Source organism: Protopterus annectens, chromosome 4.part0 (genome assembly GCF_019279795.1).
Source record: "Protopterus annectens isolate FY-2018-M chromosome 4.part0, PAN1.0, whole genome shotgun sequence".
Classification (NCBI taxonomy): domain Eukaryota; kingdom Metazoa; phylum Chordata; order Ceratodontiformes; family Protopteridae; genus Protopterus; species Protopterus annectens.
The window spans coordinates 1,379,636,176-1,379,663,070 of NC_056733.1; the positions used below are offsets into that span (position 1 = coordinate 1,379,636,176).

Genomic DNA, 26,895 nt, shown 5'->3' on the forward strand with positions numbered 1-26,895 from the left:
TTGCTTGTAAAGCTTATTTTAATAACAAAAATGTACTTCATTCACATGGGGAACGAAAAATCCTGCAAATGTCAGCAGTGAGTTTAATATTTTTTTTTTCTAGCTAAACATAAAGGTGCATTTACATGAGACAAAATGGTATATTATTCCATCTTCTGTTAACGGAGTGTTATGAAGACAGTGCTAACAAGACTGTGATTGTTTGACAACAGGTGGTGTTTGATAGCAATGAATTAATCTGGAAGAATGACTGCAGATACATATGAAGATAGCAAGTTGTGTCAACAAGAAAATAATCATCAAAGAGGAGTTCATCTCCCCTTAAAAAGTAATGCATATACCACACTGTAAACAACAGTATTTGCAGCATGATTATCTATAAATATGTTTTCTGTAGGTTTATTTTCATTGTTTCTAAATTAGCCAAGAAGAACATGACTTTTTATTAAAAAAATACAAATATGTTTACATTTAAATAAGCTAATAGAGTACAGGTGTGGTAAAGTCCTCCCAAAAGCCCTTCTAGTCTCAGTTTTCATCAATGATCTTCACTTAGCAATCCCTCAGGCTACCTGTATGCAATATGATGATGATTCTACAATTATATGCTCAGCCAGTTCCTCACCTGAACTGTAATCCATAACTCAAAAAGTTTTTTAACATAGTAGAATCTTGGTTCCTTCAACGTTGCCTCCTCTTGAACCCAAAAAAAACAAAGCTCCTGCTCTTTACTCCTACCTGTAAGTCCACCCCAATAGATTTCTCAGTCACATCAAACAATTGTACACTCATATCACCTGATGTAACAACCAAATGTCTAGGAGTTACAATTGACAACAACCTCAACTTTGATACTCATATTAACAATACAGTAAAATCAATCAACAACAAAATCAGATCCCTCTATAGGATCAAACTCTTCCTTAATCCATTAGCTAGATCTACTATTGCCCACTCCCATATAATCTCAACACTTCTCTATGCCTCTCCTATCTATACTAATCTATCTAAAAACAATCTTCAGAAACTAACTAAATCCTATAATAATATTGCCAGATTTGCCACTGGAAAACCCTTCAAAACCCATCATTGTCAGAATTTAATTCACCTAGGTTGACTGGAACTTCAGAATCAACTTAAATTTAACCAACTTATAATTGCCCATAAAACCCTTTATCAGCCTCATAATACTCCAATATTATCAAGCCTGATCACCCCCTACAAAAAATCTTAACACCTTACGCTCATCAAATAAATTACTAGTTAGCACAAGTAAAACCAGTAACACAGCAGGTGACTCTCTCTTCTCAAATACAGTTGGAAAAAACTGGAACCATTTACCTAGTGAACTTACATCCCTATCCCCCCCTAACACTTTTCAAACAAAAAGTTAAGATTTACCTTAAAACACACTGGCTATGCCCTTGTTGTGACCCTGACTAACCTTTGACTGTATTTTAAACACTGTTTTCTTCTTCTACCTTCCTTTACTAAGTCCATGCTGCCCTTTTACCAGATAAACCAGTAACTGTAAATTAAGCAATCATTTACAAGATTACTTCTTTTGAGAATTACTTTACCTTATGTTATCTCCTAAATTGTATTGTCATATTAAATTAACTGCAGCTATGTGTAAAATTATCTACTTTGCCTATCTTAATGTAATCCTGTAGTACTGTTTTTCATTTGGAGCTTATCTCCCCAGGCCTCTACTGAAAATGAACATGTGTCCAGTTAGACTAGCCCGGTCAACAAATGTAAAATAAATAAATAAATACAAAAGTGGTACAGTGGTAATAATTGCTTGTCCAAAATGTTTGGATGTCCAGTTTAGCTCCTGTATTTGGAGACTTCTGTGAGGTGTCTGCATATCCCATTGTGTCTTATGTGTGTTTCCCTGTGCACTCATTCTGGCCATATGAAAAAGACGTGCTACTGAAGGTGAATTTGTTATATCCTAAACCACCTGTAGGTATACTTGTCATTCATGGTTGAGTATGTGTATATGATTTTTTTTCCCCAGATAGACTAGCACCTTATCAAAAAATAATTTGTTTACCTTCTGGCCAGCAAGTGCTGGGATAGTTTGCCACTCCCTGAAATGGAGAAAATGGTTATCATAGAATTAATGAATAAAACCTGCACTACAAGTTTAAAATTTTAGCTTGATTCTTCCCTATATAAATGCATTCATTTTTTACTGTTTTTGATTTTTTTGTTGTTGACTCTGCGAAAAAAGATCCCATCGATGATGTGACCTTGTCGTGGTAGAGAAATTTTTCTACTCCTAATAGCCACAGAGCTTTGTAGCATGGAGTTGTATCCTTCTGGCAAGTTCATCCTAAGTAATACATCTGAAAAGATGGAATAAATAACAGTTTAATATCAGTGTTAAATGATTATTCTGTTAAAGAAACACAGATCTTTGTTTGAAAGATGAATGATGGGACCCACCTTATGGATCCAGTCTGTTGGGGGATTTTGTTGATTGATGTTCATTTCTTGAATTCTGGCAACCACCATGTGCATTCATTTCCCAGGGATAGTGGTCAATGATGTGCACTTGATGACCTTGTGCCCTTTATGTACCACCCATATTCGGGCCTTATAACGCTGCATGGGGCCACCACATGGACTCAACCCTGCAAGTGTAATGGTAAGACCGCACACAAGCTCATTTTTAATAAAGAGATTAGGGCATACCTAGGACAATTGTAATAAAATGAAAAATAATATGCAGCATCACCCTTTCTTAGTAGTTCTTTTAATAGAGAATGGAATAATATACCATTTTGTCTTGGGAAATGTGTGTTTGTATTGATATACATATATATATACATATATATATATATATATATATAAGATATATATATATATATATATATATATATATATATATATATATATATATATATATATATATATATATATATATATATATATATGGGTCTAGGACTATTCACTGAAAGCACATTTCACTGAAACATATTTGACTGTGCACAATTCACTGAAAGCTCAAGTCACTGAAAACACAATTCACTGAAACACATTTCACTGAAAGTTATGAAAGTTATATATGGCCTTTTCCCCACTGTAGTGCAACCCTGAAGTTAGTATATATAGTAAGGGCGGGTGTGGGGGACACTGCCCCTCACATTGAGGAATGTGTAGCCCCTCACCTATTTTAAATATTTTGAAGTATATACATGGATACTTGCAATTCCAATAAATTACTGTTTTTTGAACATAATATATATATATATATATATATATATATATATATATATATATAAATTATTTGTGGGGGGCTGTGCCCCCCACACCCCCCCTTACTATATATGCTAACGCCAGGATCGCACTGCAGAGGGAAAGGCCATATATAATTTTCAGTGAAATATGTTTCAGTGAATTGTGTTTTCAGTGACATGAGCTTTTAGTGATTTGTGCACAGTCATTTGAGTTTCAGTGAAATGTGCTTTCAGTGAATAGTCTAGACCTATATATATATATATATATATATATATGTATATATAGGGGATCCGTACAGGTGGTCGACTGCATCTTTCACCAAATCCCAATTTGGTGAGCATACTTGCACAAAAGTGCTGTTCACCGAAGCAGCACTTTTGCGTAAGTATGCTTGTTGTTCTGGTCATGCTATGGTGCGGTAAGGGAAAATTCCCTTTTCCCTACAGTAGTGCAACTTCGGAGTCAGAATAGTAAAGTAGGGGGTTGTGGGGGGCTTGCCCCCACATCAGGGGGTGCAGGGGGGGCTTGCCCCCCTGCATTCAAGTAGATTTTGTGTGTGTTTTTTTTTTTAACATGCTTTAACGAAAGTGCTTTTTCGATGAAAGCGCTTTCGTTAAAGTGTGTTCGGTGGTAATGGATTCGGGCTTTTGAACTTTGTTCAAAAGTTCTAGATCCATGGATAGATAGATAGATAGATAGATAGATAGATAGATAGATAGACAGATAGATAGACAGATAAATAGATAGATAGCTATGTATCTACCTTTAACACTTGAAGTTTCAAAACGTCAAATTTCTTATGACCATAAGATCAAAGTTTTGAAACTTCCAACTGTTTAAAATAAGATCGCCGTACAGTGTGGAATGAGAGATTTACCATTTTCTTTAGTGTAGTGTGATCTTGGAGTTGGTATATTTAATTTACAGGGGGTAGGTGGTGCAGGAGGGCTTGTCTCACTGCAAGAACGTAAAAAAAAATATTTTTTTTTATTTTGTTTTGTAAGTCTTGAAGTTTCAAAAATTTGATCTTATGGTCTCGACCATGAGAAATTCGAAGTTTTGAAACTTCGAGCTTTAAAAGTAGCTCTCTGTATGTATATATAGGTTCATAGGTTCATAGGTAGGTACTAGGCTATTGGCCCTAGGGCCTATAAAAGCCTAGCCAAAAATGTACCCTGGCATTCGCCACCCAAGAAAATTATTTTCCTGTGCCCCTGTCAAGCAGAACCACAGAAGTGATCCCCGGGGTGAATTTCCTATTACCCATCCAATCATCAAGATTTTTCTTGAAGAGTGCTAATGAGGAGCTCTGTGTGACATAGATGGTAGTCTGTTCCAGAGTATGGGAAGTCTCTGGGACAGGAATCTATCCCTCCAGCATGTTCTGTTTATTGTGGTGACAAGGTTTAGGTCCCTAGAGCATGTAGCTCGGAGGGATTGGGATTTCTTTAAGTGGAGCATGTCCAACAGCTCTGGGTTTGACATAGCTTTGTATGTTAGGCAGAGATCGCCTCTGAGTAGGCGATATGCGACAGAGTAAAGCTGGAGTTTTTTGAGACGGTTCATGTAAGGCATCTGTTTGAGGCCAGTAATCCTCTTTGTGAGGTATTTTTGCGGCCTTTCCAGTTGTTGTAGATGTCTTGTGAGGTACATACCAAAAGGGGTGTTGTACTCTATAATGGGTCTAATGAGTGATGAGTAGAGGGGAACAATGACCTCTTTTTTTCTGGATGAGAAACCTTTTGTGATGAGGTGTGCCACGTAGAAGGATTTCGTGACCACTTTGGCGATGTGATTATCAAAGGAGAGACTACTGTCCACCTGTTTCCCAAGGTCTCTTATCACACTTTCGGTGTTAAGTAGACTACCACCTATGTGGTAGTTCATGGGTACAGAATTTTTACCAAAGGGGATGACAGTGCACTTTTTGGCATTGAGCTTGAGACCATGTCTTTGACACCAGGCATCTGTCTCAGTGAGGCCCTTTTTTAGGATGTCCACATCATTAGGAGTTTCAATTATGGCTCCTAGTTTGCAGTCATCTGCGAATTTAGTTAGACAAAGACCTTCTGTGTTAGCCTGTACTTCAGTGAAGTAGATACCAAACAGGAGAGGACCCAGGACTGAACCCTGTGGTACTCCACTTGTCACTGGTCTGAAGTCTGATTTGGAGTCTGCTACTTTCACATTGTGGGTTCTTTCAGTAAGCCAGTTGGCAACCCATCTTTTGACATAGGGATTTATACCTACTTTAGTGAGTTTATCTATAATTCCAGAGTGGGGGATATTGTTGAACACCTTGGCAAGATCTAGATAGGCTGTGTGAACCACCTTACCCTCATCCATGGCCTTGGTGACTACTTCAAAGAAGTCTATCAGGTTTAGAAGACATGATCTGCCTTTTACAAGCCCAAACTGTGTGGGGTCCAGGGCTTGGAGATCTCCAATGTCTTTGTTTATGAGTTCCATGATGATATGTTCCATGGCCTTGCAGACGAGGCTCGTCAGGCTAATGGGGCGGTAGTTCCGGGGTCTGTTGTGGCCCCCCCCCTTTGTGGAATGGGATAACTGTCGCGGTGCGCCATTCAATGGGCACAAAGCCTGAGGTGAGGCTATGATTGAACATGGTACTTAGGTGGGGTGCCAGTTCATTCTCTAGTTCATGTAGAAGGCAACCTGAGATGTTGTCAGGTCCCATGGATGCTGTGTTCTTGGCTTTGGAGAGTGAAGTTTTTACCTGTGCAGCCGTGATTACAGGAACTTTGCATTCTTCCGGTATAAAGATGGGCCCTTTAGGGGGTGAGAGGGGGGTAAAGTTAGTACTGATCCTATCTGCCAGGATGTTGGCAATATCAGTTGGTTCTGTATATTTAGTATCATTGTGCTGTAACTCAGAGCAGATCTGAGTGTTGCCACTGAGATTTTTAACATAGCTATAGAATGCTTTGTGGTTGTCTTTAGAATCAGTGGCAATTTTGTTTTCATAACTAGCTTTGGAGGATTTTATGAGGGATCTCAGCTTCTTACTGAGACTGACCAGGGAGTTCCTCCAATCGTGGGATTTTACTCTTTTTTGCAACAGTTTCTTTCTTCTGTTGTAGAGTTTGTTTATGGCAGAAGACCACCAGATTGGCTTCCTTTTTTGGAGGATAGCATCTTGGTTCTGTTAGGGATAGCACGATCCATGCACTCGTGTAAGTGCTTATAAAGTGCATTTGTGTAGGATTCAGCAGTCGTACCTCTATTGTCCATCTGCATGGGTGTCATGAAGTTTGCCACTTCTGTCTTAAGAAGCGTGAAGTTGGCTTTGGAGAAATATTTTACGGTTGTTTTCCTAATGGGGGAGTGGGAGCGGGATGTGGATGTCTAGGGTGATTAGCTTGTGGTCAGATCTGACCAACGAGGAGCTGACCTCTGGTGTGGAACACCAGTCACCCATGTTGGTGATGACCAGATCTAGGATATTGCTGCCTCTGGTGGGGGTGTGGATAAGTTGATCCAAAGCGTTGGAATTGATGATTTCCAGAAAACATTGAGCAAAAGAGTTGGTACATGAGTAGTTTTCCCAGTTAATGTTAGAGTAGTTGAAATCACCCATCATTAGAGTGTTGGGTTATACCTTAATATTTTCCAATGTATCAAGAAAAGAGGAGTGGGAACCCTGGGGCATGGTGGGGGGTTTGTAGCAAGCTACAATCTGGATTGCGATTTTGCCCAGAGTTAGTTGAACTTGGATAATCTCGGATGCATTATGCTGAGCAACTTGCTTGGAGGTGTGGCTATCCTTAATGAATATGGACCCGCCTCCACCTTTAGTGTTTCGGTCCGGGGTTGGTGGCTGAAAGGTGTGGTATGGGTTATAGCCTGGTAATGCAGGGGTGCTCTCTGGAGCTTTGAACCAGGTCTCTGTCACCGCACAGATGTCAATGTTCTCCATTTTAAGGAGTGCCTTGAGTGAGTGCATTTTGAGGTTTAGACTTCTAGCATTGAGTAGCATTACCCTCAGATTTTGCTTGCTTGTACCTGTTACAGTGGTGAATTTGTCATTTGAACCTTGCCTAAAAAAGGCACTATAGGGGTGGCAGGAGCCTTTGCCAGTATCCGGAATCCCAAGAGCTACAGGTGCAGGCCATCTCTGGCCAAGCAGCGTGGTCTGTCGATCATGTCATCCCAGGAAGACAGATACTGGATTCCCTTAGAATGACACCAGAAGCTTAGCCAATTGTTAAAGTCAATCATTTTGTCCTTGCACTGTGGTGTCATTCTGGGTGATGGCAGGATGCTACTCAGGGCTAGGGTCATACCAGCCTGGGCTACAAGATCAGAGGGCTCCTCCATGTCTCTTTTCATGTAGTCCAGGGAGGTACATCTCAGGTCATTCACACCAACATGGACAATGACCGAGTCATATTTGTACTTGTTGTGGAGTGACCTGAGTGCGCGCGTTATGTGGCGGATCCTGGCACCTGACAGGCAGCTGACAGTAACTTTTTCCTTGTTTAGCCTGGTGAGTGGAACATCAGTGTGCCTGACTATAGAGTCACCTGTGGCTTGAGTGTTGGGTACGTTATGCCTTATGGGCTGTAGTTGAGTGGCACACTGAGTATGTGGATTATGTGTCATTTGGGTTGTGTTGGGGGGTGGAGGTTGCTTGCATTTCTGCTTTGGAGGTCTCTGTTGTTTGTGCAGATTAGTACAGAGAGCCTCCATGAATGTAGGTGTGTGTTTTGTTGTTCTGTGTGTGTGTTTTGGTGGTGTAGGTTTTGAGGGACTATGTGATGAGTGTGGTGCGGTGCAAGTGTTTACCTTCTCCTCTTGACTGTCTAGGCCTGTCTTTGGTAAAGAGAGCTTTGCTTCCAGTTTGGCTATATAAGTGCATCTCTCACAGGTCGTAGTGTTGGGTGGTAGGAGGAGAGGGTTGTCTGTGCACATGAGGCAATTGCTGCATTGTCTCAAGATGCCCAGATTCATCAGGCAGACAAGAGAAAACACCGGGAGCTGACCTTTAGACATGCCTGAATAGGTGCTTATTTATTAAGTACTAAAAACTGTTTTCCTCTAGACAAGTGAGGAAAGTTGAGTGCTGTAGTAATTTGTATATGTATATATATATATATATATATATATATATATATATATATATATATATATATATATGACATATATGTATATAAATATAGTACACTGTGTACTTGGTAGGCCAAGGTTTCTAGGAGAGAAGAACATTGTAGTGAGATAAGCAGGCTGGTCTGAGGATGATTTGAAGAAATGTGCAAGGACTGTCCTTGGCACAATAGTTGTAGGTCTCTTTTTTGTAGGGAGGTGGTAGTCATTCCAGCAGTTATTTTGCTTAGAGGGTAACTATGATTACAATAATGCATTGTATAGAATTAGTTTGCCAGGTGGTGACACAGTGTAAATTGATAGTAGTGTTTTACTAAAAAAAAAAAAAAATCCAACTTTCTTTGTTTGTTTGTTGTGTTTACTTAACCATGCAGATATCTCCAACCCTATATAAATTTTGTGTCAATCACCAAAACATATCAATGCATAAATCACTTCAGGTGATTACAGCTTGGTCATTTGAGGGATTTACTTCTATTGTTAGAGGTTCATCTTACCTATGACACTACCATTTGAGAGTCTGTAATCATTTAATGCCTGACAGGATGTAAGACCAGATTTCATCAAGCTCAGTGTCCAAAATGTGAACATCCTCCCACTGCTCTTCTGCCCTTTTAAACACAGCTAGTTAATTTATTCAGACGTACGTTCCCTTCCTGAATGTAACAGTGTCACTTGAAAAAGGAAAGTCTCAGTCTTGAACATTTCTTTTGAACACCACTAATTAACTATGATGTGGACAGCTAACAAACAAACTGTTCCCTGGGGGAAAGAATTCTGTAATTTTACTTAGTAGCAGTTTATGGTTCCTGGCAGGCTTGTGATTCAGCAGTGGTAACACGGTATCACCAAAGGATGGAAGCTATGGAAGGTAATAATATAAGTTTCATATGGGTAATGATTATATAGACTTTAAATGAAGGTGTGTTCCTGAGATACAGCCTATGTGAGGACAGATTTTTTGCATGTGTGTTATTACGTACAACCCAGAATAATAACACATTTAGATTTGGAGAGCTGTTTTGAAAGTATTTGTATATAAGCTGTATAGGACAAGAAGCAATGTTTGAAAAGTAGTTTAGTAAATTATGAACATACTGGTGCATTCATTTTTGCATTTGGTTATTATTGTCACAGAATAGAATGTTTGGCAGGAGTACTATGTTTTTTCCATTGCTTCTTTCTACATTGGAAGGTTAAGAGTCTGTAAACACATTTGCTGTAAACAAAATGCCTTTTCACAGTGACATCTGAAGACTTTCATATAAGCAAATTGTCTTTAAGGTCAGTCTGTATTATTTTATGACAGCAAATTTTTGGGGTTATAGTAATTGCTAAGCTGGTGTTCTGGTTTGCTGCTGTAGCTAATTTGGACAATTTTAGTGGTTGTGCATTTTATATACTTTATTCATTGCATATCTTTTGTGGGTTACGGTGGGTTTTCAATTTTATTGCCCATGTTCCTCTCTTTTTTTCTTAGACTTATGTGTGTTCTGTGTCCTTTTCCTGTTCTGTTCTTTTTTAAGTAAAACACTAACTTTCTTCTTTGGAAGGTACCATGGGCTCTTTAGCATCCTTTAAAGTTACTAGTACTGTAGTTTCCACAAAGTAACATTTACTTCATACCTCATTCAAATAAAGCTATCTCCAGAGTCAAGTTCCCTGCTGAAGATAAAGCGAAATGTGTTGGAATACAAATCCACGAGCATGATGTAGGAATAGAACCCAGAGTCAACTTGACATTGTTTGGCAGTTTGTGCAGAGGGTTAAACTTGTGAGCTGTCATTCCTGTGGTACACGGCTTGCATCTCTCTGTTCTCATTTGCCTAATGTGGTATGTTATGCAGATAGTGCTTTGGGACAACCAGGAATTTGGGCTAGACTCCTTAATACCTCTCTATAGACTGCAATCCTAGCAACTGCTTGTGAACATGGGTATCACTGAAGAGTGTGTCTGGCTAAGCCACTGTCCATACAGTTACAGTGTTCCCGGAGTTTGCATTATTTTTTTTGTGAGCGAATGTGCACACCCATGTCCACACATATATAGGAAGGTGTGACTACATAGTCCTGTTGGGGACTGTGGAAGTATGATTTTATAAAGAAAAAATAAATCATATTTGTTTCCTAAATTGAGCTTTTTTCAGGCATATATGCATGTCACAGAGACAGCCTTGGTAAACTATCACCTGTCACTAGTGAAGTCTGTCCTTGATTAACTCCTTTATGTCATCTTTTTTCAGACCTCAAAATTGACTGACTCATCATATATGCAGTTATCTGTAGATTTGGTTGAATTCTTTGTAATCCAGTTGACATGACTTCCTTGTAATGGCACTGTGCTTTACTTATGAATGTTGCAGTAGAAACTGCCTTGCCTTCAATGCTGAAAATGCAGATTTCTGGCATTTGGCAAGAAAGCTCAGCAGTTACTATTGATGGGCAACAGCTCAGTGCTATAAAACAGTAAAAGACATTTGAGCCCATGTATAGAATTACCTTTCATTCAATACTCATTTAGACAGAAGATCCACAAAGAACAAGGAGTTGCCCACTTGGTCCTCACTGGAGATGAAAGCCATGCCAGGGAAATAATTGTTACCTATATACAACTGATGTTCTTCATATTGATCACTGCTACAGTAGCCTTAGCTATATGGCTTATATCCTGTGGCATATATCCTATCAAGGATAAAACAGCCAGCCAGCTTCCAAATCTTCAGGGCACCTTCCATGATCTTAAACTGTCAAGCAGCTTGAGTTGAGCTCTTCAGTGTTTTATTGCTGCAAAAGAGTATGCTGCTCTGAGGCTTTTGAGGATCAATGGTCTGCTTGTCCTTTTGTTTGCTGGACAGATGTTCCCTTTGGGAAAAAATCCATTTTCTTAAATTTTGTAGATGCCTTATTACTTTCCTGTTCAGGAAAATTATTTTAAAGCTAGGAGTTTTGTTATTTAATGGCCTCAGACCTTGAGACTGTAATGTTCTTTTAACTGGAGCACTCATTTCTTTCTGTCAGTTTAAAAGTAGTGTATACTAACTTGAAATGTATTTTCTGTGGAGAAATTCTGTTTAATTTTCCACTGCCATAGTATTTTAAGTACTTTTTACTGTGTTTTTTTTTTTCTGTCAAAAAAGTAATTTTTGTGAACTGATAGTTTGCCAGCATTTCCTGCTTGCCTTCCCTGGCAAAGAAGCACCATTATTAGCTTGACCATGGAACACTCTACTGGTCCCACAGTCAGTCCTTCCAACCACAAAAAAAGTTAACAGCTTTTGCTACCAAAGCAGGCTAGCAATTTGCCTCTGGACAGGTGGGCGTCTCTGCTGTGGCTATCTGTTGTACCTCAGACCACTCATCTTTTACCACTGATCCCTCTGTTGTAACACGTACAGCCACTATAGACCAAGGGTTAGCCATGTCCTTTACAGCTTTTGGAGTCCTCTCAGTGGGCAAGGAAGAGACACTGTTGTCAGTACTGGGAGAGGGAGCAGGCAAAGTGCTCCTGTTTTGTCAGAATGCCTTGCCCCTCACTGGGGAAGTAACTGCTAGCATAAGTAATACAATCTGCCCCATTTTTCCTGTCCAAAAGAAACAGAAAACCAAGTGTCTATCTACTTCTCAAATTTCTTTGGATGGTTGATCCTTCTTGTAAATTAGTTTCTGGTAGAAGAAAGAAGGATTCTTCTTTTCCTGAAGAAATTTGAGATTCAGGATCTGAACAGGAAGATGCAGGGAGAGATTCAGGATTTTGTCCTCAGATTTCTGATTCAGACTCAGAGGAGAGCTCAATTTCTGATTCTAACTGTGTGGGTTTCTTTTTCTCTGAGACTATTGCTAGAATGTCTTAGTATTTTTAGTGGGAGAACACTGAGGTTTCTCAGTCCCTCAAGAAATGCTACAAGTTGTTAGAGAAGGACTTTCCAGAACCTACACCCATCCCTCCTACCCTGCATGCTTTAGAGGATGTGTGACTTACTAGCTGCTGTTTCCCTGATAGTCAGCCAATTGTCCCTAAAAAAGCAGATAGGATGTACAAAGCTCCTTAGTCTTTACATTTTTATGCACTATTCCCAAACCTAACTCAGCAGCTATAGCCTTAGTTGATCCCACTGCTACTAAGTACGTAGCTAATGCCAAGCTTATTCTTTCTAATAAGAATGGGAAAATTATTGTTAACTATTGGGAAAAATGTATACTTTTGCTACATTGGTTTTCAGAATTTTGAATTGTCAGACTTATTTGTTAAAAATTGTTCAGAAAAATTGTGAACATATGAAGAATGTTTTTTCTACAGTTTCTTGTTGTGAATTAAAATCTGCTTTAAATAGCTGAGTTTCTTCTATTGCACAGGTCATTATTCATTGGTTGCAGTGTGTATGACTCTGCTGATACTTCTGCTTTAAGGAGGTTTGCTTGGTTGCATTGTCAGAATCTCCAAGATGATGTAGAAAATAACATTTTAAATTCTCCCTTGGACAGAGATTACTGTGTGGCCCTTCTACTCCTGAGTTGATCAGAAAGTGTGAAGAAAGGGCCAAGCTGATCCAGGGAATCTCTCAAGATTTTTCAGACATACTTTTCCAAATTGTCCACGGAATTTTCTTTCTTCTCATCCAGTTTTGGCAAAAGCAGAATGAATAGCTTCAACAGAATTCAGGTAAACAGATGTTTAAGTACAAATGGCAAGGGGGGTTCCAAAAAGAAGTCAAATACCTCCCCAAACCAAGAACAGTCCATCAAGTCTGAATAATTATTCAAGAGAACTCATGACCACCTCCCACCCTGGCCCCTTTTCTCTTCCAGAAAGTCTGAATCTCCATTTTCCTCTTTGGCAAAAGATTGCTCAGACGAGCGGATTCTGGAAAATCATTTATCAAGGTTTCAGATGGCAGTGGGAGGAAATTCTTCCTTTCTAGTGGGACATTCCTAGTCCTGCAGATCAGACTCTTGTTTCCACCCGTTCTTCATCACATGCTCTCCCAAGAAGTGACTGAACCAGTTACACCTTTCTGAGTTCTGGATAATTCTTTCCTAAACCTGTTTCTGATAGTTCTCAAATTGAAGCTGTTGTCACTTCATAGCATGTTACCTGTTCTTTCTCTTTCAAGTTTCCTGATAATACTACACTTAAAAGATGCTTATCATCACATCCTTATTCATCCAGACATCAGTTGTTTCTAAATATTTTATGTGCCTGGATCACATTATGAGTTCTCTGCCTTACCCTTTGGGCTATCCACTGCACCAAGAGTGTTCACAACATGTCCACCTCCAATTAAAGCTCATTGCAGGCTACAGGTTATCCGCATATGTCCATATTTAGATGACTTGCTTATCTTTGCCGAGTCTTTTTCAAAGTGCCAAAAATCTTTCTCTTGGATAACAGACCTCTTGCACAAACTAGGATTCTAAGAGAACATTGAAAAATCTTTCTTGCCTCCATCACACAGGATTGTGTTCCTGGGATGTCAACTAGACACCTCAGGTCAAAGAGATTTTCTTCCACAGGAAAAAGATTTTCCACTCAGACTTTGGTCACAGGGAGGGAATACCTCAGGATTTTAGGACTCATCTGTGATTCTCATGATATCTCTGGAAAGACTCCACATGAGAAATGTACAGTGGTATCTGAAATCTCCCTGGTCCCAGCATCAACACCCCTTATCTTTTCAGATAACAGTGCTGGGGTTTGCCAGAAGAGAAATCCTTTGGATGAGACAACAGATATCCTTAGTTCCAGGTTTCTCCTTCTCCTTCCCTGCTCCAAAGTAGTCAGTTGTCAGGAAACTTCAGACCTTGCTTGGGGAGCAATTTCAGGAGGGATAAAAGTGCAGTGGGTGTGGAACACCAAGGACAGAGGCAGGCACATAAATACCAAGGAGATACTAACCCTGATTAAGGCATTCGACTCTCTGAAAAACCTTTGCTCCCCAGGACCTCTTCAAGTGGTTACAGACAATACAGTAGTCATGTGGTACATTAGCAAGCAAGGGGGAACCAGGTCTTACCCCCTTTGCATACTAACCATATTAGCTTGAGATACAGCCTCACAGCACAATCTCACTCTACAGGCATCCTATATTCCATCAGAGAAAGACTGTGTGGCAGACAAGCTGAGCAGGACCACTTCAGACCCTCACAAATGGAAACTAGATTGGGGGAGGGTCTTCAAAGACTTGATCCATCTGTGGGATTTTCTCAAGTAGACACTTTGCCTTCTCACTGAACAATCAACTGACAAAATTATGTTACATGGCTCCATGCAAGAAGGCCAGGAAAACAGATGCCTTTTCTTTTCTTTAGACAGAAATGTTCCTGTATATCTTCCCATCCTTTCCACTATTATCCACGGTACTTCTGAAGATTCAGAAGGAATTGCTCAGGATCATTGGGGTGACTCCCTTCTGGCACAGGTATCCATGGCTCTCCCTTCCTTTGGAAATAGCCAGGAGCAGTTACCAAAGGCTTCCTCACAGACTGGATCTGCTCACACAAGACCCGGGATGTTTGATACACCCAACATGAATCATCTTCTTTTGACTGTCTGGATTATAGCATTTTCTGGGGTCATGTAGCAGGTATTAATGGAGGCAAGAAAGCCTACTACTGGAAACTCATATACTGTCAAATGGAAAAGCTTTCTAGCTGGTGTCAACAAGGTAACCAGCACCCATTCAGAGTTACTCATTCTATGGCTTTGCAATATTTGTGTGATTTACTATCCTATGGCATTTCTTATTCCTCTATGAGCCATTTCAGCATGTCTCCCCATGGATCATCGTCTTTCAATGCAGTCTTGTGTCAAAATATTCTTGAAAAGGAGTTTGTATAAGAGAACTCCTAGTAAAACCAGTAGCCCTCCTGGATTCTTAATTTTGTGTTAAATAAACTAGCACTTGCTCCATTTGAACCAGCTAATCTGGCTGTCTTGAGGTTCATAACATGGAAAACAATTTTATTGATTGCTCTGACCTTTGCAAGAAGTGTATCTGAATTGCAAGCTCTTATGGTGAGTCAACCCTATTTCATTTTCCACAGGGATAGGGTTTCTTTGAGAACTAATCTTTCCTTTATGTCTAAAGTTGTATCCAAGTTAACTTTAAGCCAAATTTCCCATCTCCCTGTTTCCTTTCCTGAACCTAAAATGAGGCAGGAAGGATACTCCATATTGAATGTCCAGAGACATCTCATGTACTATCTCAACACAATTAAATATTTTAGATCTTTGTATCAAGTGCTTATTAGTTATGAAGGAAAGAAGAAAGGACAACCTGTGTCAAGACAAACTATTTCCAAATGGTTGTCTAAAGCAATTACCTTTTGTAAAACTCATAATAGCAAATCTATTTCAGTCAGGATCAAGGCCCACTCTGCCAGGGTCTTGGCTTCATCTAAGGCTTTTTGAAAAGAGTTGAATTCTAGAAGTATTCTAGAATCTGCTGCTTGGTCCTCTGCACATGCTTTTATAAAGGAAAATAAACCTTATTCCTTTTCTAGATCTAGATCAGTCTTTGCTAGTACCATTCTTTATAAGTTCCTAGACCCTTGTCCTTCCACCTCCTAAATATTGCTAGCTACAGTAATCTACCCATATAGTTATGACTACTGCAGCAGTGATCAGTATGAAGAACTCAGTACAGTAAATGTTCAAGTGATCACAGCTGCAGTAGCCACTCCCTGCCTTTGCCCCACTTTGTTTTTTGGTGTATTTTTTATCGCAGAGTATAGACATGCATTTCTTCTGGTTCCTAGCATTTTTCTTTCAGGGCTCAACCTCCCTCTTTCTGCTGGCAGGAAAGCTCTGAAGCTGAATATGATTTTTCTTCTGGGGAGGGGGCGTAATTCCCACTTACCTCATGCAAGGGACTTTGGCCCCAGTTCCTCTATTTAGTATAATCATCTCTGATGTTATTTCCTTTCAAGGGAAAGGAAAGAGAACCCCTGTGTAAGGGCTTCTCAAGCTGAACATTTTTTTTTTCAATCAGTTGTACAATTTAGCTGTGTAACACAATCTAGTCCAATCTTTAAATGCCTTGCTTCTAGTACTTTTAATTATACACTGATCTGGAATGCCAGTCATCACTGTTTCTCCTAACTTTATATTATATAGGCTAGCTACATAATTGGACTAAATAAAGGTATTAAGTCTATTAGTAATCCATTACCATCTCTCTTATAAATTAGCATAACTTCTCATGTATGGTTTCTAACCATTGTGTTCCATCTGTATTTAGCAACGTATCTTTGTTTCCTAACACCTACAGCTCTCTCAGTGCATCGTTGTTTTCTTGCTAATAATGTACTGCACATGTTGACTTTATGCTTTTTGTTTTATATTAATGGAATAGAGATGCAAATTACTTTTTCTGGTCCTTTTTTAATTGTATTGCATTATTTTCTTTCTCCGATCTTTTTTTTTTCTTTCTTTCACTAGCTACCAAGTACTTGAATGTCCCTTTAAATCCAGTCACCAATAGCTATACATTTTCATCTTTAAAGGTTCTTTTGTAGCTATGAAATCTAATTACTGGAAAACATAATCAGAATCTGACTGTCACTTGATCTTTTGTCTCTAGTGAAGAAAGTAAAGGAGAACCTCAATAGTTGTATCTGCAGTAAGGCTTAGTTTTCAAAGTGACCATTAAGTTATGGTTATCTGGTATCCTCCCATTATGTAACCTTTTAAGTTTGGATCGTCCAGGTGGATTTTCCAAGAATCAGAAGTTAAGTCAACTTTATTTAGGAATTAGAAAATCTACCCTTTTTCTAGTTCAATTAAGTTAGTTATATATGTTGTTTCTCAATAATAAATTGTATTTGGAAATAATTAGGCGACACCGACAGTGAAAACAATAGTGTAAGCATTTCAAAAATAGACTTATGTTCCTCTTTTGAGAGGTCATTCTTTTTCTCTCTGCCATGTTATTGGCATTAACATTTTTGTGATCACTCATTTTATAATGGAAGTTTGAAAAGCAGGAATAAAAATTATTCAGCTTACAGACCGAGTCCCGGGTAATAAAATGTGTGGGCATGGATGCTAGTCATACAGAATGGAAAAATAGTCAAGCTTCAAATATGATAACAAACTTAAAAGAGTGTCAGGAAACTATAGATGTCTGATATCTTGAAAGCAGAGCTTGCAGGATCTTCATGGCTCAATATTTTTTTTCAGGAATTGACTGATGGCAGTTATTTTCTCAACAGTATACGTGGTATATTCTTTGAATGTAATGAAAGTCCATTTAAAATTCAAGATATATATTTTATTCTTGAACTTTGATTAATGTGCATTGTTGGGATCTGGTGTGTACCATTCATGTGTTCCTGATTTTGAATGTTAAACGTGGCATATTCCACACTTTTACACAGTAAAAATGTATGTTTCACATTCATTATTAAGAATTTTTTAACAACTCCCCAGTGCAAGCAGTTAAGCATGTTGCAAATGTTCTAGTTGAAGTTGTTTGTAAAAGTCCTACATTGTTGTCCCTTTGTTCCACAATGTGAGAAGTAATGCTGCACATTTTAGACATAGTGGAAAAATGTATGGGGTTAGGTTTCTTGCTTATACCAAACAGTGTATATGATCACATTTTAGGAAATGACAGAAAGATTTTTGTTTTGTACATGCTACCAAAGTGTGTCGAAATCCATCTGAAGCTGTTTTTCTGTATGTTAGAATAAGAACATAACATATTGGCCAAGTTATCCATAATGTGGTACAGCCTAAACCAAATACAATGGTAGACAATAACATTAATCTGCATATAGTAAAATGTGATTAACCATTTATTGATCACAGAAAAATGGAGCTGCTTGCTAAATAAATGGAAACTTATTAAATGAATTACAGCACAAGCAATTATCATATATTTGATATAATGTGCAAGATAGCGGTTTTCCATTATTTTGGGAAAACACTGAACAATTCTGTATTACAGCTGCCTGAGTACTAGAAAATGTGAGGATTTTAAATGTGAGGATTTTATGGAGGTTGTCCTTTTTTGTCCTGAATACTCATTCATGATTGAGTATATTTCTTTTTACACTTACTTCCTGAAAAAAAAAAAATCATAGGTTTTCTTTACTCAATGTTCAGTACTTGGAATCTGTTTTAAAATTGTTTACATACAAAAGCACAAACAATAAGAAAAGTAAGCATTGTAATGGTAATATGTTATACTTAATCATCAGTAACATTCCTGAAATTTAATCTCAGTAAAATTGGGTTCCATTGTCATTTTTATTATTGATGATGTACAAGCAATGAAATAAAAAAATACTATTATGGGCAAATGCGATATGATAATTTGATTTGTGCTGTGGGCTTCAGAGAGACTAACTCTGATGCAGCTATTTTGGTTTAATTAGTTTCTTTTAGCTGTATAAGTAGACTAGATTTTCATGATTCCTTTTCAGCTGTGACCCAAGCCAAAAGGGTTAAGTGTAGTCTGTATAGAGTAGTCAGTAGGCCAAAAAGGTAATTGTCATCTATACAGAGTTGCCACACAATTGACACATTTTCAGAAGGTGGAGGAAAAATGGAAAACACTGAAGAAGGTCCCTCAGGCAGGGACTGAACATGTAAATTCCACACATATTGAACCTATGAGGTGTAAACCACAACCACAAAGCTGTTAGACCTCCCACCTGCTTACTTCAACTAAACTTCTCTGATGCCTCCCATTCTTGTGTATCCCAAAACTGCTACTACAACTTCATTCCATGCATTCCGTTTCCTAGTTGTTTTTTAACACTTAGTACTTTCGCTTGCAAAGAGATTAGTCTGACAGCTTAAGAATGCAAATGGAGTATAAGTCAGCTGCAGCCTGCAGGTGAGGAAGCTACAGGCAGAAAAAGTGATGCTGGAGAAAACAGGAGTGTTGGAGGTGGCAGCAGAACACAGACAGGGAGTTACAGAAAGGACGTGGGTAGAGGGAGCTCTCAATAATCATGGAGAAACCCCAAAAGTAATGAGAGGCAATGGCCCAGTATTAGGGGCAGTTATTAAATTCTACTTTAAATTCATGTAGCGTTTTAATAGGATAGCTAGTTTTATGACAATATGTGTTTTAAAGAATAAGAAGTAGGAAGCTCTATTGTCTAGTAGAATTGATTGACTGTAATCCTCACAGATGTATCAGAAAGTCAAACCTTTTATGAGGGACAGTGCAAAAATCTGGGACAAAATCAGGAATAGTTGAGAGCTCTTCATAGGTTCGTAGGTGTATTAGAAGAAGAGAGGACAGCAGGAGGTTGGGGGGGCAGATGAAAGGAACACAACAGACAGAAGAAGACAGTGGAAGAGAAAGGAGCAGGTTAACTATGCAGTACATAGGTGGGGAAGTGGGTGCTGTGACAGTAACTGGACATAAAGATACTCAGAGAGTGGTGATGAGACTGACAGAAGAGACAACTTTATTGTAGGACAAACTGATAGGGTTGAGGCAACAGATTTTACAGATGCAGGTAATGAGAATGAGTCAGGAAAAGGTGAATGAGGTACTGCAGTGGAGAAAGTAGAGCTACTGCAGAGAGTAAGGCAGGAGGAAGAGTGACACAATGTGGAAATAAATGCAGTCATTTCATTAGGTGGCTGGTTATGCATGAAGAGTTCAGTAGGTTGTATGCCCAGTATATGCAGTACAAAATAAAAGAATACCTACATATTGAGCTTTCTAGAGAAAATAAAAAGAAAGACTTGGTGGGGCTCTGTGGAGATAATGGCAGATATCTTATTCACCAAGATTAGAAAGGATATTCAGATCAGTGAATAAAATAATTTTATATGCTAAGACAATGTCAGGGCTAAACTCTGAAAAGCAAACCAAGCTGTGACCAAATCCATCTCATATGACATTGGTGCTGACACACAGATGACATGGTGGTGATTGTTATTAAGTGGTTGAAAAAATAAACTATTGGGTTTGATGAGGGCCGAGTACAGTGGTACTATGACATCCTTAGATCTGAATGCCATGCCCTTACTTATAACATGAGCCACACAGAAGGATTTCCTTGCCACCATGGACACATGATGATCAAAGTTCAGATTACTATCTGAGTTTCCAGATTTCTCACCATAGGGATCTCTCTTAGCAGGGTATTATCAATGATGTAATTTGCAAGGTTATTTAATTTCTCAAAGGGTTTATTATGCACTTCTTCACATCTAATTTGAGGCCATGGCTTTTACAGGAATCAATAGTCTGCTTCAGTCCTTTCTGTAGGATAACAACATTGTTTGGGGAGTCGATGATTGCCCCCAACTTACAGTCTTCGCAAACTTGGTCTGCCAAAGGCCATCGACATTTGCGTTGACATCTGAAAAGTATATCAAACAGGATGGGGCCCAGCACAAAACTCCGTGGTACTCCACTGGTGACTGGCCTCTTGATGGATGTGGATTCCTCCACTCTAATAGCATGTGTCCTATCCTTAAGCCATTTGGCTATCCATCTGGTGATGAAGAGGTTTATACCCAATTTTCTGAGTTTATCTATAAAACCTGGGTGGAGTATTGAGTCAAATGCTTTGGTCAGTTCAAGGTAGGTGATATCCACTGTCTTACCTTCATCCATGGCCTTGGTGACCTTCTCAAAGAAGTCCACCAGATTGCAGATCTGGGTCTATAGTCTGAAGATTTTCTATGCCATTGTTAATCAGGTCAGTGATTATCCTTTCCATAATCTTGCATATGAGGCTAGCAAGATGTATGTGTTGGTAGTTTCCTGGGTCCGTTGATGATCCTCCCCTTGTGCAGAGGCTGACTGTTGCTGTCTGCTGCTCTACTTGGACAAATCTAGAGACTGTGGCTAAATACAGATCCAAGCAGGTCTGCTAGGTCACATTTCAAGCTATTTACAATGCACCCTGGGATTCCATCAGGGCCCATTAATGCTGTGTTTCTAGCTTTAGAGAGCACAGTGATGACCTTTTCTTTTGTGATAACAGGCAAAGGAATGGTAGGGGATATTTCATAGGGGTGACCCGAGGTGAAGAGGGGGTTAACTTTGAGCTGGACTTTTCTGCCAACAGGTTTGCTATTTCTTCTGGCTGAGTATAGGTAGTGCCATCTATAGCCAACTCAGCACATTGTTGAGTGTTTCCTTCAAGATTTCAGACATAACTGAAAAATGCTTTATGGTTATCCTTTGCTTGGGAGGCTATTTTAGTCTTGTATTTAGCTTTTGAGGACTTGGCTAGTTCCCTGATTTGCCTTTTGAGACTAATGAGGGATTTTTTTCTCTGTTGTGTACCTTCCACTTACTTCTAGACAGGAATTTCTTCCTTCTGTTGTATAGTCTATTTATGCTAAAGGTCCACCACAGTGACTTCTTTTTCTGGCTAGACCACGGTTTACTTCAGTAAGATACTGCCATTTCTATCCAGTTGTTGAAGCAGTTATATGGGCATTTGTGTATACTTCTATATAGGTCTCTGGGTTTTGGGGGTTGGGGGAGCTTTAAAATTACCTATACTGTCACTTAATAGAAGGTAATTTGCCTTGGAAAAATTCTTTAGAGTTTTAGGATTTGATGGAGATTCTACCATTACATGTATTTCAAAGAAGACCAGTTTATGATCCAATCTTGCCAATGAGGACACTGTGATTGGGGGGGGGGGGGGGGTACAACACTTCACCATGTTTGTGAGTACTATGTCAATGATATTTGAGCTCCTAGTGGGAGTACAGACCAGCAGAGCATTTCCATTGACAAAGTCCAGAAATCTTTGAACCTGCATGTTAGTGGTTGTGCATGATTCCCAATTTATGGAGGGGTAGTTAAAATCACCCATGAGCAGAGTGCTGAGATGAATGGTAAGTAATTCTGGTAACTTCAGGTATGAGGAGTGGTTTTCATAGTTCATTACTGAAGTTCTTGTTCAGAATCCACCTATTATACCACATCTGTCTATCTATCTATGTATCTATCTATCTATCTATCTATCTATCTATCTGTATACACACGCGTGTGTGTGTGTGTGTGTGTGTGTGTGTGTGTGTGTGTGTGTGTGTGTGTGTGTGTGTGTGTGTGTGCGTGCGTTTTTCTCTTTTTTTTTTTTTATTTTGGTTGGTCTCCCATGCATACCACCAAGCTCTACCTTTCTGGAGAGAGTCAAGTTAGCTAGGAGACTGAACTAACATCTGCATGTTGGAAGATTATAATTTTGAATCAGGCTGTTGTCTCCACTGAACATACCTAATCAGTCCTTTTGCTTTGCATACCAAAGTACATCCACACCTCTGAATGTGAGATGACTCTGTCCCTTTTTAGGCTGCACCCTGTCAATAACTTTGTGATCACCAGTGTATACTGCAATTCCAGCTATGGAGACTATGCACAAACATATGTTCTCCTCTCCTCCCCCCATAAGATGCCATCTGCTACAGAGCTAGTCACTATGATTGTAATAGGATCTTACTGTTTTATGACACCAGAGTTGGCTTTTCTGCTGGCTGCTGTATACAGGCATGAAGTATAGAATTCATTTAACTGCTTTTGACTAATTTTGCAATTTTTTACTCTATCCCCATATTCATGCTTTAATAATATTACCTCCTTCACATAACTTTGCGCAGTACTGAAAGCAAAGGATAAGCAGCAGCTTAAACAATGGCATTAGGTCTTCCTTTTGTTTGCCAATATCAGATCAACATACATGAAACTCAACCCATACATGTATGCATATGACTGGTTCATGGTACTTGAGCACAGTTTTCAATTTACTAATATGTCTGTCCTTAGATCCTGACATTAGTTTTTCATTTTGTTCACTTTAATCTCATAGCCTTATCAAGATATGAAGTATGACCAAGCACTGTCTTATTTTAAATCTTAACTACTATGCCTTAACTGTTTATCTTTTTCCAGCCTTATGTTTATAGCCCTAGATTATTGTCATTCCTGCAAATTTAACTGGAAGCGAGGAATAGACACATGCATTCCAAAGCAATAAAGTTCCATCACTAAAAATTCATAAAAACATGTATTATTACTGATAAAGTTTTATTTTTAGTATAAATATTTCAAAATTCTAGTTGTTTCTAACAAGTAACATAAACTAATAAAAATGATTTCAGAGGCACAGACATTTAACTGTTTAATCTTGTCTGGTTTGTTTTGCAGTGTTACTATGGCAAACTATTCTCGATTCAGAGGTCATGAATACTGTTTACATCCTAGACTTCCTGGTACAAAAAACTTAGTCAAATGGTTCACTGCCTGGAAAGAAAAATACAGGTTAGTAGACATCTGTATAAGACAATTTTTAAGATACTGCTTCAAGTAAAAAAAGAACTAAATCAATAAAATAATGAACTGCTAATAGCTTTAATACAAAGTTTAACCTGAATCAGAATATATTGTTATTTAAGCACATAATGATCTTTTTTAACTGTTTTTTTTTTTCTGTTTGATTGTGAACATTAGCTACCAAAACTGATATTTCTCATTATTTTACTTTAAATGTGGACCTTACTAATATGAACATTTTTAAAGAAATGATTAAATTGTTATATACCCATTCTATTTTTTTTTTTTTTTAGTTGAAAACTGCATTATGTCGAGTCTTGCAAATTTAAAAATGTTGAACAGATTGGGGAAATATGTAGTGTCTTTGCAAATTATGCATCTTGAATAATGTGTCCTTCCTCCTCTGAGGTGCAACAATCCCGGTGTTAGTATAGATAACATGTGGGAGGATGTTAGTGGTACCCAGCCCCATATTTTAAATGCTACTCACAATTACATTTTCAGAGTTATGTAACTCACAATATGGAGTCTCAGATTTCTAGAAGGTAGCTATTTTTTGTGAACTACTCTTGAGAAAAGCAAGTTATACTGTAGTAAATGTGACAACCCTCCAGTGGACCACTAATCAAGCAGCCTTAATCCTCACCACTGGCAACAGTGGGGGATGTTCACTGAAAGTATCACAGGTACACACACAGCATTTCCAGATGCAGCTCTCTGCATCAAGTGCAATTTCTCTTAAGAGCACACTGAGACCACAGTCACTCCAGGGCTGGTTCCTCTACCTTTATATAGATCCCCAATAAGACTCCCCACTGGCACAGCCATAGAGTTGAGCCCTTAGCCAGGGTTCCAAGCCAAGTCCTCCAACACTTTCTCTGTCCAACCAGTGCTTTTGTGTCCCTGCCCAAGTAGGTTACATACACACACACACACACACACACACTTACTTTGAGATTTTGATTTGCACACACACTCATACCTGGGAAAGGCTGGCACAGGTTTACTAGCTAAGCCCTTTTTCGCCCAGACTATAAGGTAGCTTTCACTGCCACCAGAACCCTTCTGCAGCTACCTTAAGGCCCTTAACAAAGGGTGTCCAATCTTACTGTATAATATTAATACAAACAGCATTTTGACCAAGAGCAATTCTGTTAGGAGTGGCCCACACAGTGCCACCAAATAAATATGCAAGTGCTCTCAAAACATAAATATCTCTATAAAGATCAGACACAATGGAAGGTTTAAATATATTTAATAAGAAATAACAAAAGAACAAGACAATACTAAATATATATTCACAGTGACATCAGAGTTCAAAACCACAGGAAATTTTTAAAATAACACTGCAGTACAAGTTCAAACAAACCATCTAAACTTAACTTCACCATATTCTTGACTGCATCTAAGAGAGTTATACTGCTACCTAGAAAGTTACCTATTAGAGCAAGGCAGATGTGGTGAATGGTTCTTATTGTTGTTGTCAGGTCCAAGAAAGATTGTAGAATGCTCTGTCTCACTAAAATACTTCTCAAATTAATATCTAAAATATTACTGCTGGGATAGCTTACAGAATTACATTATTTCTGGTCATCTGACTTCTAGTTCCCAGGCCAAGATCCCTATTGCTAGAAGCTGGCAGCATTTAGCCTCTATTTGTAAAAATATGCAAACAAGGGCTTTTCCTGAGATATTTGGCAGATGCTGGAAGTCATAAAACAATTGTATTCCTTTGTGCTTCAAAAGTAGCAATTAGTTCACTCCAAGGACAATACAGAAAGCTTTCTAGCACAGACACTGTGTCTCTAGCTGCATTAAAAACTTGAGAGGTTATTGCGTCCTATAAAGTAATTTAATTTCAGATATTTTTCTAAAGTTTACTAGACTGATGTTAACCTCCTGTATTCCAGTTTCCACTGTTAAAATATATACATTTGAACAGTTACAATAGTGCATGTACATTTCTGTTCTCTTCCAGAAGGGCACACTGTGGATACATTTTAAACACAGTACTTTTACGAATACCTTTTCAAAACAAACATCTATACAGAGCAGTTTGATATACACATGACATACATTTCTAATACATATGTAACACAATCATCTTATATAAATCATTTCAATATTCACCAATGACATAGAATTATTTACAAAATCCCAGCTAGCTGTGCTGGCAGCATCTCCTTTCGTCACAGTAAAAAAACAAAAACAAAACAAAAAAACCCAGAAAGATACCTGTAAGAAAGCAGTGATAATTTAATGTAGGTACTTTTGTTTAATATTCACAACTTCATCAAAACTAATTCAAAAAAATTACAGCTTGGTTAAGTAACAAAAATAAACCATATGATTTGAAACACTATTTCATTAGCTCCAGCTTCAAAATTGTCTGAATCTTTAAAAATGTATAAAGATAAAAAAGTCTTTAATAATAAAAATATGGTTATTTAGTTAATAAAAACTTAAAAAAATAATTTATACGTTTATATTAATACTATAGATTATACCTGGATGGGCATGTGAATTTAAAAACAGTTGCTAATGCAACTCTGTAACTTCCAACAAATTTTCCATGTTCACGTCCCTTAAAGTATCAGTGATATGATCAATAACACTGAAGGTAAACTTATTAAAATTTCTACAGTCTTGGCTGTGTTTGTGAATTTTTAAGGTGTTGTCCAAAGGAAATTCCTTCATACCAGATAAGAGAGCTAAAATTGTTGATGTCCTTTTAGAGTTGTGAGCTTATGTTAGAAAACTAAACTTACAGTTTAGTTTTGCAAGACAGGGACCCTAATAAAAGTAAAAAATCCATATTAAATAGGAAATGTATAGGAAATGTGATGTTTATAATGCCATTTTGGTCCTGACTTTAACTCCTTTTTAGACGTATGTGAAGAGGACTTTAGAACCATGTAACAGGGTAACAAATTAGTTCATAAGTATCACAATCTTTCACAATAACAGGAAAAGGCTTTATTAGATTTAACCAATAATAAGGACATATGAGTAATGAAGGCAGCTAAACGTAATGACATTGTAATAAGGGGCATATGTCTTTAGTATTATAATATAATGCATTATAATACTAGAGGCATAATATTTCGCTTCCATTATCACAATGTAATAAAAGAACATCAGGTTTCAAAAAAATGTTAAACAGTTACAAATATATTGATAACCATTTATTATAATTGATGGAACAAAGTTACATCAAGTATGAAACATTTGAGATTTTGCACATTGATAATCCTAAATT

General features: G+C 38.2%; 1 protein-coding gene across 1 annotated transcript in view; it reads left to right on the forward strand.

Annotated features, from left to right (window-relative positions):
- The window catches only part of CXCL14 (C-X-C motif chemokine ligand 14), a 142,963-nt gene that overhangs the window by 80,332 nt on the left and 35,736 nt on the right, over positions 1-26,895 (forward strand). The window contains exon 3 of the mRNA XM_044069219.1: positions 23,511-23,624. Coding sequence (XP_043925154.1) covers positions 23,511-23,624 — 114 coding nt within the window. The remainder of the gene's footprint in view (positions 1-23,510; positions 23,625-26,895) is intronic.